We start from the raw sequence: 12839 nt of genomic DNA on the forward strand, positions 1-12839 counted from the left end.
ATCGCACTACTCTTCTACGATACACTGGTGCCTACCTCTTTTATCTAGTCAGGTGCACAATATTTGCAGATTTCACAGATGGTACAGTTCCTATAATCTACTTACAATTTTTTGAGGATATCAACGTAGCTGGTCAATATGCATGGAGTGCAGCTACTTTATCATTTTTGTTTCGAGCCTTGTCAAAGGTTGTTCATGATGATCATCAACACTTAAGTACACCAGCCATTATTTTGCTGGTAATTGTAGTACATTAGTGTTTTGATACTTTTTATAAAGTTCGATAGATATTTCCTATTCTGATTCTCATTTTTTTATACCTATATTTCAGTATTGGGTGTACGAGCATTTCAAATTGTTGTGCCCAATTCCAAAAGAAATAAAGGCAGGGTAACCTAGATCCTTCAGGTGGGTCCTTCTTAGAGAATGGGATAACACTCACAACTTCGGTCTGATGGGGCGACGGGAGCTTGATAATATGCGGATAAATGATGTTAGTATAGTATAGTTATAATTTGTTTTGTTTATTTATAATTTATTTAATTTTAGGTGATGTTAGTATAGATAAATTTGTGATGTTATAATTTGTGATGTTTATAATTAAATTTGTTTATTTATGTCATAGGTCATATGGACCCCATACGACAATTATCCTAACATAGGAGAGGAAAGTGTAGAGAATATATATTATGGGCTTCGTGTCCGTGAGATTGCTTTGTGTCGTACATATCTTATATGTCGATACATCTGTGAGGGGTATATGCTAGATCATGTGCTCCGGCAATTTGGACGTCACCAAGGGATACCAGCAGACCCCTTATAATGGGAGAGGAGGAAGAGAAAGGGGAAGAAATATGACAACTGGGGAGATGAGCTTAGAGATGAAATTGATATGTACGTTGCAGGAGAATAAGTATCTGAAGAATTGGAGCTAGATGAAGAGATGGATGACAACGTGTCAATATGGCATAGATGAGGGGCCAAGTAATACACAACCCATCCCACACCAATTCAACCAGAGGAGCGCAGATGACAATTGCGTCATCGTGTTACAAAACGGGAGGAGAGCAGCTCTAATACAGAGTTGCAATTACTAACGTAGACCGAAAAAACTGCCAATACGACAAAAGTGTTCATGATGTGTTGGTGGTCGATATTCAGTGCAGTCAGATGGACCAATATCAAGCATTGTTGGTGGTTAATATTCACTATAGTTAGACTCAATAGGTCTGTTTGATACGTACATAGCAATGGGAGAAGCCTCTTCTATTATACTGGCAATGTCGTCATTATCATCAATACGTATCATATTACTTGATAACCCTGGGTCAATATACCTAATAGTCATGGTACTTGAGGCATAATTTGATATTTTTGACAAGTGATCTTTGACTTATTCAAATAATGGGATCCCCTTAAAAAATATAACCTTTACATCGCCACCATCATAAAAAATACTTCCATTAGGTTTCCTTTTGAAAAATCTACCAAAGTGTAAAACGATTTTCACTTTATTCTCACCCATTATTGATACGTAAAAATATAATTCTTCAAATGCTTTTTACGGTACAAAGATTACCGTAAAAGGGTAGTTTTGTCCAAAATTTCACGAAAATGGGGAAAAAAAGAATGGGTGAGGTTTTGGGAAGTTGGGTTTTTTTTTTTCTAATTTCCTAAAAATATGGGTATATTAGCGATAATTTCTCTATTTTTTAAGCTTTAAACTTTATAAATAAATATAAAGTATATTTTAAGTCTATGATAAAGATTTCTAATATTGAAACCACATTCTCAACACTATTTGAAGGTAGGCTCTAATTTGATTGTTTAGAGCCTAGGCTCTATACAAACCGCACCCATAAATTATATATATAATATAATTTGTATTATATTATATTTTATTATATGTATCATGTATTTATATTTATTTGATTAATGTAATTGTATTATATAATATATTATATATATAATACATATTATATGATATTTATATACTATATGTTATATATATATGGAAAAGTCTTCCCAACGCCTATAGGCGAAAATGAACAGTGATTTCGTCGACCCTTATCACCATCCAAAATTCATCGGACGGTCACGATTGTTTGGTCGTGTTTCATTTTTCATTTTTTTTTTCTACAAATCAAAATGATCTAAAATTTGGAGCATGTGTATATCTTAGTGAGGTGCACCTAATAAAAATATATAAAAAAATAATTCACAAAAAAATATTTGACCAAAATACCTTTGAAACGCTTAGGAGGTATTTTGGTCAATTTATTTTATGTAAATTTTTTTTTAATATTTTTCATAGATTCGACTATTTTTTATGAACACACGCTCCAAATTTTAGATCATTCCGTTTTGTAGAAAAAAAATTTGACCGTACGATGAACTTTGGACGGTGATGTGGGTAGGCGAAGTCACTGTTCATTTTCGCTTATAGGCGTTTTGTAGTATCTTCATATATATATATATATATATATATATATATATATATATATATATATATATATATATATATATATATATATATATATATATATTATTTGTAGACATAAAAATATCATATATTATATTATATATTTTATTATAAAAATATTTTATTATATATCAAAAGTACTTTCTCTTTAGGGGGTGGAGAAATATACATTAATAAAATAAATATAGAATACATTATATTACATATTTATATATTTATGTGATTAATATATATTTTATTATAAATAATATAAATATTTATTATATTATATATAATATTTAAGTAAGATGTTTTTTTTTATTAACGGACCTCAATGTTTCAAATTAACTTAAATGAATTATAAATTTTTGGATCCAACAGGGATGGCCAATCCAAAAAATTGTAGATAGCTCTATTTCACCTATTTTGGTGGAATAGCATTCTTCCATGTTTTTGGCCCAAAAACATGGATTAGCCGCTCTTGGAGAATCAGTTAAACACACATGAGTGTGTTACCCAAACAAGGGATAAGAGTCCAACATGTGATAAAGTTATCCCGGAGAGTCCCATCTAGGTATCCAAACAAGCCTCTAGGGTGCAAGTTGTAATGACCTGGGGGCCCAATCTCCCCGTTCCTGAAAAACTAGGGCCTAAGCTACAAAATGTTATATGAAGCACGGTTTGAGCGACAAGAAGGCTAACTCGATGCCTCATTTTCTTTTACGTTAGTTTTGAGTGTATTAGGCCCTACCTAGCCCCAACCTTGGACTAGGGCTAGGTCTTGGACCTGATCTAACGGTCCTATATGAGCTAGGTTCGCCCATCGGGGCCGGCCGGGCGGCCCTACGGGGACTAGGGCTACTAGCTCAGGAGCGTCCAGCCTGTTGACGGAAAGCCGAAACCCTACGGGCTGGCTTAGGTGGTCCGTCTCTCGTGCAAAATGTTATCCTCAAAACTCCACTCTCACACTACAAAGTTTATTCGTAGCCTCTCTCCATAAATAAAACTATGCTCTAGCTCTCTAGGTGGCCCTAAGGACTCACACGTGCACTGAACTCTTATTGCCCTAAGATATCCTCTTTTATCCGAATGTCCCGCACGTGTAAATGCAGAGTAAACTCTCGCCTCGTGCTGTTTTTCTCTCTCATCGTCCTGATCTTTTCCCTTCTCAACACTAAATCCCTCCTTTCTCTCTCTAACTTCTCCCCGATGATAAAAGGAGGTCAGTCTCAGCGTCTCTCTGAGATGTTCAGTTCCGTCTTCTGCCCTTCTAAACCGTCGTTTCCGCCTGTTAGGATTAGGGCACAGGGCAGTCGCAGTGGGGTGGAGCTTCAAAAGCCTCCTCAAACAATGGCGACCAAATGGGCTCAGAAGACAGTCGTTCTTCCTCGCCAGAAAAGAGGGTGCCACCTCGTGACCTCCAAGGTATCTATTCTCACACCTAGAGTTCCTTTCTCCCTTTGCTTATGACATCGATGGTTCCTGATTTCTCTTCGTTTTCTTCTCTTTTTCCTTTTGATATATTGCTAGGCTTTTGCCTTTGGGTCCTCTCTGCATCCGTCTCTTCTTTTTCGTCTTCTATCTATCTGAATTAAATCTTTCCCCTCTCTATCTCTCTCACAATAATTCACCGTCTCTTGATCTTATTGCTAGGGTTGCATCTGTGGATCCTCTTGGCATCGTCGTTACTTTTTTCCTATTCTCTCTCTCGCTGTTCATAATTTTGGACTATGGACTTCTAAAACTCAAAGCTAAACTTCAATTGGGCCTAAAAGCATTTCTAACCGCCGCATCAGTTCAGTCTCCAATGCCCAATGCGTATAATTCCAGTTTGTGCGGTGACCATAATTGGAAGTGCACTCGGGCTTTTGAGCTGTAGTTTGCTCTACTTGTCGAATTCTAATTCCATTTTCTGCCCTCCCTACTTCACTGTTGCACATAGATCCCCCAAAACTCTAGAATTTGATTGCTCCTCCACCCCTCCATCCCCAAAACCTTATAATTTGGCTTAGTTTCTCCACAAAATGGAATCGGTCACAAAAAAGATCATTCTTTTTGACTTGCAGCCATAATCCACCTTGAAAAGGACCCTAAACTGGCCCTGCAACTCTTTCAAAGCCATAACATTTTCATCCTTTTGCTACTCTTCGCTCTCTTACGATCTCATTATTCTGAGGCATGGTAGAGAAAAGATGTTTGAATCATCAGAATCAACTATCAAGAGTTGCAGAAGGAGACCCAATTCACACCTAAAGAACAACTCTTCTGCCCTGTGATCAAATTTCTATGTTAAGAACTGAAAGCCCCAAATGTCTGCGCAAAATTTTGAGCATTAAACACACTCCTAAATGTGCTCCCCAATTGCAGAGACGTGGAAACCTTTGCTTGAATCTATTATGAGCTTGATCAATATGCTTCTACGGATTTGTGAACTTACAATATTTTGTTTAAGGCCTTTTACTTGAGTAGTTTTCTGGACCATGCTTGTCAAATGTTTTAAGAGATGGTCTCCAATGGAATTCGGCCTGTTCCAATGATGTTTCGAACTCTGGTATTTAATCTATGCTTGATTTCACATATTGAATAAAGCTTTTCAACATAAGGAAGATGTGGTTTCATGTTTTAATGTGCAGCTTAATTCACTTCTTTATTCTTCATTGGTGAATGTTCTTTGTTAGGATAATGGAATTGAATTGGATTGAAAACTCTATAAGGCAGGTCCGATGCGAGAGATTTTTCAGTTCATAAAAGAGATGAAATCAAATGGATGTGAGTCTGGTACAGTGACTCATGATGCATTAATTTGCGGCGTTAGCAAAGAAAGGGATTTTGAATCAGCTTTTGCAGTTTTCGATTAGATTCATAGATGAGTCACTGCAAGTCTGATGTTTTCATGTATAACATAATGATTGGGCGGATTTTGTGGATTGGGAAGTGCAAAAGAGGCAGTTGTGTTTGTTGAAACATGCCCAGAAGTGGCTGCTTCCCTGGTGTTGTGAGTTGTCAAACTCTTTTTCATGGTTTGTGCCAAGCTATGGAGTTTGAGGAGGTGGATCTTCTTGTAGATGAGATGGCATTCAAGCACTTCTATCCCGGTAGGACTATTGCATATAAGCTTGTGGGAGACTTGTGTGAAAGAGGGGATTGAAGTTGTTAACTAGTATGTCGAATAAAATGGCAAAGGGGCTTATCATAGTTCCATTTACTTGGAATTGACAGTTAGCAGAGTTTTACGTGGTAACACCAGTCATGAGTCATATATAGTAATTGACCTGAAATCGTCACGAATGGAGGGATTGGTCTTGCTGTAGCTTTGCTTGCCAGTTTTTAAATTGTGAAAATTGCTTGTGCTCTAGATTTTGTATTCCTTCATTTACTTTATATTTGTTTATTGCAATTACATATGTTTGATACTTTTAGATGCTCTACTTGTTCAACATCTTTTTATTCTTCCTTTTATTTTTTTGAATTGATTGTTATGTCAACATTTGGCTTCCTAATCCAGGTGCTATAGATGAGTTTTTGTTCTGTAACCCAGTTTTGTCGGCTACGCATTCTAGTTGGTAGCAAAGGGATTATATGTACACTACTTTGGATCCTCTCTCCATGTATCTTGCAGAAACAATCTCTCGAACCTTAAATTCAAATAAGATCACTGATAAAATGAGTTCCCATTAGGAGCTCAATCTTTGTTATTTTCTATTTTCCGTCTTTCCTTTTTTTAATCATGCAATGATTCTCTCTCTCTCTCTCTCTCTCTCTCTCTCTCTCTCTCTCTCTCTCCCACACACATACAATTTAATCTCTCGTAATCTTATTGCTATGTTTTCCTACTTTGGCTCTCTCTCTATGTATCTTGCAGATACAAGCTCTTGAAACTCAAATTCAAATAATATCACTGATAAAATGAGTACCCATTAGGCCTTGAAGCTTTCTTATTTTCTCATTCCCTTTTTTTGTTTGTTCGGTAATTCAGAAAAACTGATATACTGTGTTTTCGTATATGCTATGGCAATCTGGCACAGATTGTGAAAGATATTGAGCAGGACTTATCAGGTTTCAGGTGTGGCCTTGCACATTTCTTCTGTAAGCCTCCTTTCACTCTGCTAACGAACAAATATGTCTTGCCTTTGGGCATTCACCATGGAACTCTTCGATTTTTATTTTTATTTTTTTTCTTTTCTCCTTCCAGTCATCATTATTTATACAGTCCATTTATCTTTTCTTGGTTTGATGATCGTAAATTCCAAGGTTTCAGTGGAACTTTGTTGTATGACTAAAGAAAGTTTTCGTTTCAGTGGAATTTTGTTGCTTAATGGTTGCAAATTTCCATTTCCAGTGCAGCATACGAGTGCTTCTTTGACCATAAATGAAAATTACGACTCAGATGTTAGGCATGATATGGAAACCTTTCTTAACCGCGTCGTTCCTGAGGTCAGTTTTGCATCCTTTCAATAAATTCTAGCAACTGCATTTATGGATTTTGGTCAAGTATATATATATATATATATATATATATATATATATATATATATATAGAGAGAGAGAGAGAGAGAGAGAGAGATTAGAAAAAAGGGGAGTAAAGTCTATGTTTTGAAGGTTTTTAATGTCTTTTCAGGGTAGGTCTGCACCTTGGAGCCATACCATGGAAGGTAAGCCAACTTCTTTAGATTGGATGCATCTTCTTTCTTCTCTTTAGTCATGTATTATAGTAATCTTTACACTTTTCTTTGATTTGTTTTACAATAAAGGAAATGCTTACCCCCGCCTCCAATAACAATGAAGAGAGAGTTCTTTATGTGACATGTTATTTGTCTTGATTTGATGAAGAAACTTGTGCTTTGTATAGTTAATGTTCAAATCACTTTTACAGTTCAATGACCACTGTCCTACATATATGGCCATTGGACTTCTAGACAGGATGTTTGGCTATGTGGCCTATAATATATGAAAGAATATGATGATTTTGGTCTTGGATGTACACAAAACTGCACCTACCAGCAAGCAATTCCTTTATTAGCTTTTCTTGTTTGTCATTCAGAAAAAAATTTGCTTTCCTTGTTTTTGTCTTTTAACTTCGTCTTCCTTGTTTTTGTTTTTTAACTTCTTCTCTTTTTCAAGTAAATTTATAGAATGTTCCTGGAAACCTCTCAAACAAAAGCTTGATTAAGACTAGAAAAGCAGAGCAAATCATGTTCTTTTTGTGGACCATTTGTTACTTCCGTGCATCTCTACATGCAAATATGGTGCTTCTGTTTCTCATTTTAGATGTGGATGCTCAGTTCAACTGTCTACTCTTGTATAATTCTCTCTTTGCCTAATTCTTTCTTTTTCAATTGTCTTTGGTGGAATGTAAACTTCTAAAAAAATTTATTCACCCAATGACCTTGATGCATGCAGGTCCTGATGACATGCCCGCACATGTTAAATCTTCAATGTTTGGCTGCAGTCTCACGTACGAATTCCTTTGCTAATCTTATGCAAAAGAGTGAAGCTATACCCTTCCTGCTATTCTATTGTCATTCTTTCTGAAATGTTACAAAACTATGACAAATGCCTTCAAAATTTCTACAACAACCTAGAAATGTGCCCTTGTATTTCAACTGTGGAGGAAGGGAAGGTTTTCAATAACTTAGTGGGGGAAGGGGAACTGAGACCCCACTACCACCTTATGGAGGATGGGATGGGAGAAAAAGCCATTGCGGCGGGCAGAATGGGAGGCGAATAATGTTTTTCCCTGGAGATGGAAAATTCGTCCACCTGGTCTTATAAATTTCCTCAGCTAGTTAAAAGACTGAAATTGGCTGATATCATGACGATACTAGGCTGTATAGATGTCATTATGGGAGAAGTTGATCGTTGAAATGATAGTTGATACGACTGAAGTACAAGCTCTCAATTATTTTTCCAGATTGGAATCATTTATTTACTGTGAACTCATATTAGGTTATTTACATAGAGGGATGGAAAAAATTTCAGAAAATCGAGCAATCATACAATATCTTCCTTATGCAACTAGTTGGGATTATTTAGCTAGTAGGTTCACAGAGGCAATAACAGTGAATGCACCAACTTTATACATCTCTCTCTCTCTCTCTCTCTCTCTCTCTCTCTCTCTCTCTCTCGCAGAGACACGCATATACATCTTCACACACACGAGATACTATTTTCATGGCTTAGGTGTCTCCATTGACCTATAAACTTAATCAGTCAATTTCTAACTATTACTGAAATATCCTATGGTTTCTCATTATTTTGATACTAGAAGTACAATTCATTCAGATGATTTCCGTGTTTATTATTTACAGGATCCCCATTACTGATGGCCGTCTCAATATGGGTACCTGGCAGGTATCTATGAATTCTGTTATTTTGTCAAATCTCGGTTAAGATTTTAATTCTAGATGTATCTAACAAAGCTTTATGTAGCTGTCAAAAAAATATGACCACTGTTGTATCTGCATTCGTGTGTGGTAACTTCTATAGTTGGAGTTCACACCCCTTGAGATGAGAATAAGTCACACTTGAATGCAGAGGGTCAATATATGCCCTCTGCATCAATATATGCCCTCTGCATTCAAGTGCGACGTTTTCATCTCAAGGAATGGGATAAATTTGTTTTTTCTTGGGAGGTAAATGGGATAAAATGTTTATGGACCTATTTGCTACATCTTGATCTTACACAACAAATAACCTATGTTACTTGGACACGGCTGCTGGTGTTCAAACCCAATGCGTCTTAAAGTGTCTGGTACTTCACTTTGGCTTAGAAAGCCAATACAGTAATACATCCATACGATTATTATTTTACACACAAATGACAAACTTTTAATGTATAGTAATAGTTAATATTATTACAGTTAGATATAGTTGAGACAGATATGGTTGAGACAGTGGTAGTCTATAAAACCTTGGGACATAACATCTTGGGCTCAAAACCCGCCCTTGTGCTCTTTGCATCTTTTTAATTTCTCTATGCCTAAAAGTGTTGACACAATTCAATAGGCGATACTTCAGCATAGCAAATGGCCCAACATGAATGAACTCCAACGTGCCATTTTTGGTTGCTTCCATTACATGCAATGTTAATATTATTACTGTTAGATATAGTTGAGATAGATATAGTTGGGACAGTGGTAGTCTATACAAGCTTGGGACATAATAGCTTGGGCTCAAAACCCACCCTTGTGCTCTTTGCATCTTTTTAATTTCCCTATGTGTTCACTTGTTTCAATAGGCGATACGTCAGCATAGCAAATAGCCCAACATGAATGAACTCCAACGTGCCATTTTTAGTTGCTTCCATTACATGCAAGCAATCAAATCTTGGCCTCTCCAATGGATGGTTGATGGTGGCAATGATCATTGATTCCTTGATTGAGGATAAGCTTAATCAAGAAGATAAATGTCAATTGGTAGTATCAATCAGTCCCAGTGAATGTTGTCATTAGATTGATTTCAGCTAATTGTCTTATTTTTTAATCAATTACCCAACATTGCAAAAATGCAAGACCATATTAGGTCTTGTGAAAGAGATGCAGCACGCATCAATGTCTCTTAATGCACTTGCACCAATTTTCCTGAAGTTATATAAATAATCAAATGATGTTTGCATGATCTATTGAGGACCAAAACATCTCTGATCTTATTACTGGAAAACAAATCATAGTCTCTCGGGAACAAAATGTACATGTGATCTCTTGGGCATAGTCTAGCTAGGAGCATTTTTAGGACCCCCAATTTTTTGAGGATGTAACCTACTCGATCTAGGGAATAGCATAAAAGATAAAGAATTTGGATATCCACCCATTATCATCATCAGAGCTTTTTCTCAACTATTTGAGGTTCTCTATAGGAATCGTGGTATGTCATTTTACTCTATCAAGGGCCAGACCTTCAATGGTTCAAGTGCAAGGCTCAAAAAGGCAAAAGGTAGACCTAAAAGGATCAAGTCTCACCTCCTAACAGGTGTTGTACTGAGTTTGTGCTGCACATGCTCAACCCACTTAAGTTTATGTTTTCTCAACTTGTCACTTATTAGAGCCACATTTGAGTTCTCTTGAATTCATTTCACATAGACCGTCCATTTTTTATATGGTCAAAACTAGGCCTTCAGGTACTTAAAGTCATTGTTTTAAAATATATGGACTCATCTTGAGATTCTAAATCTGTTTATTTTCTAGTGAAAGTTAGACCTAGGAAATCCTTTGTCCTGAGTTGGTCTTGTGCCCTGAGTAAATGATTTTGTGTTCCCCCAGGAGCATGGTTTATGCGCTAACTTATTATGTATTTGTTTTGAATTATATGCAGGGAATATGGCTCTGTGAACATAGAGATGAAGCAACACCTCGCAGAATTGTTGTCACACTTAATGGAGTGTAAATGACCTGCTATGTAATAATTTGTGCCGAAGCGAGTTCTGTAATTTAGATATGTTGTAATTAGTGTGAAGTTACTTATAAATCAGAACTTTACAAGCTCTCACAGAATGCACATAGAGATCCACTGTGACGCTTAAAAAGAGCTATTTTTGTCGTGATTAGCCTGAAATTCTCTTAGATCTTCATAGTTCTGATTTGCGTTGAAATTCTCATAGATCTGCATATTTCCTAGTTGCCGAGCTGAGATCACTCTTTCTTATTTGAATTGAGGTTTTATGTCTGGGTTCTTGGATGCACTAGAACCAAATTATTGAAAACTCACCCCTAGTCAACCTGGATCAGGACCTTAGCTACTCTGGAGGGAGTAGCCCTGAAGTTGGGTGTCTCTTGAACCTAGGCAACCAGTTGGCATTTTCTCAGAAAATTGACTGATTGGCTCCTCCGACTTGGACGATTCTCTAAACCGGGTGACCCAGGTGACTCCAAGCCCTTGTCAGCAATTTAAACACTAGCGGTAAAAGGTGTTGCGTTCCTTTGTACTGCAATCGCTAGAACTCCCCTATTGTGGAGTTCTCCTGACAAGTGAGGTTACGTTGTTGAAGTTGCACCTTTGACACCTTTGATTAGCAACGTGCCATGCTGGATGTTGTCATTAGTTCTTCATTTGTGTCTAATCGATGACACCTTTACAACCATCCATTTTGAAATCTAAGAGATAAGAATGATTGTGACTTTTTGTACAACAAGTAAATTGTTTCTTTATAGAAAACCTTATAAAAATTAAAGAAAAATACGGTATCATACCATTTGTGATAAAAACAAAGCTATTACATAAAATTTGGCGCAAATCTTTAAAGAAAATTGAATGAAAAATGCAATTGTATGACCAAATAGTTTGATTATAACACTTCAACATATGTAGGCTGGACATGTGTTCCCATGGTTCTTTTTCATAATTTTCCATGTTAATCTCTTTATATGTGGTGTCTGAAAAAACCGATTTTGATATTCGGAGTTTCAATTCATAGTCTTTGTATTACATAGGGTTCAATAATTTGTGTCCAACATGAAGAAAAACATCCGACATTGAAACTATTGATCTTAAATCACATTTTTTTTACTGAGGGAAAAAAGGGAAGAAAATAATAAATAATTAGAAGGAAATTTGTCAAAATACTGATATGAGATGAATTATTGAACATTTTACACAATGACTCTGTCTTTTTTATAGACGTTTTGAAATTAAACTAAATGATATAGGTAGAATGTCAAATAGTTCCTCTTATGATTATATTGGGATAATTTTTCTTTGATTATTGAATTAGTTGACAAAAAGAAATGACACATCTTGAACCATGTTTTTTTGTGAGATAAAGAAGCAACGAAGGGGGAGAAAAAAAAAAAAAAAAGAGCAATGCGTAAGCAGAGACTAGAACAGGCATGAAAAAACCATGGTGTTGATTTTATTAAGGAGCCCATAAGAGTAGAAAATCCCAAAATAAATACTTCTTGTTTAATAATCTAAATACTTTATTATTTATTAATCACGCTTGTATTTGGCCCAATGTTATTGGATTCAGAGTTAAAAAAATATAAAATAGGTAGAACTTAGATTTGTAAACATAAAGGCATATTTTACTAGTGCGAATATTATGAGTTATATTATCTGAAGTGTTGCATATATACTAATTGGAAAAGTAGAACATGTGTCAAAAGATGCACTTCTACGATAGTGTCCTCCGGCACACTTAACATCCATCTTGTAGATGGATGTTATGTTAGTGAATAATGGCCCAACTAAAGTCATAATTTACAATTAAGGGTGTTAAAATAACAGTAAAACAAATCTTATTTTTAAAATTTTACACCTTTTTATTTTTGTTTTTTAGATTCATACCAATCATAACTTAGATTTTCAGTCTTTAAAATGAATTTGGAGAGGATTTATTTAACGTGTGTTTGATAACTGGAAGGTAAACGTGCTCAGGAAATTAGAA

General features: G+C 35.8%; 1 protein-coding gene across 2 annotated transcripts; it reads left to right on the top strand.

The window, feature by feature from the left end:
* The first annotated feature begins 3703 nt into the window (after window positions 1–3703).
* On the top strand, window positions 3704–11633 carry LOC18439643 (secondary thiamine-phosphate synthase enzyme). 2 transcript variants are annotated; one of them, XM_088862691.1, is made up of 7 exons: window positions 3704–3886; window positions 6487–6547; window positions 6801–6895; window positions 7080–7113; window positions 7862–7916; window positions 8770–8812; window positions 11185–11633. In XM_088862691.1, exons 1-7 carry the CDS (start codon window positions 3707–3709, stop codon window positions 11272–11274), a joined length of 558 nt encoding a protein of 185 aa, XP_088718817.1. In that variant the 5' UTR covers window positions 3704–3706; the 3' UTR covers window positions 11275–11633. The 2 variants fall into 2 exon arrangements, with proteins under 2 accessions (XP_088718817.1, XP_006849866.2); XM_006849803.4 differs by lacking the exon at window positions 11185–11633 and adding an exon at window positions 10772–11011.
* Window positions 11634–12839: the final 1206 nt, after the last annotated feature.

This window comes from Amborella trichopoda, chromosome 3, assembly GCF_054954075.1.
Source record: "Amborella trichopoda isolate Santa Cruz 75 chromosome 3, AtrichopodaSantaCruz75HAP2 v2.0, whole genome shotgun sequence".
NCBI lineage: Eukaryota > Viridiplantae > Streptophyta > Magnoliopsida > Amborellales > Amborellaceae > Amborella > Amborella trichopoda.

Excerpts from the sequence above, each read along its gene's own strand:
- LOC18439643 (XM_088862691.1), top strand. The coding sequence starts at position 3,707 with ATGTTCAGTTCCGTCTTCTGCCCTTCTAAACCGTCGTTTCCGCCTGTT. Across the intron at positions 3,887-6,486 it reads GCCACCTCGTGACCTCCAAG|ATTGTGAAAGATATTGAGCA; the intron begins GTATCTATTCTC and ends AATCTGGCACAG. Across the intron at positions 8,813-11,184 it reads TCAATATGGGTACCTGGCAG|GACCTTAGCTACTCTGGAGG; the intron begins GTATCTATGAAT and ends AACCTGGATCAG.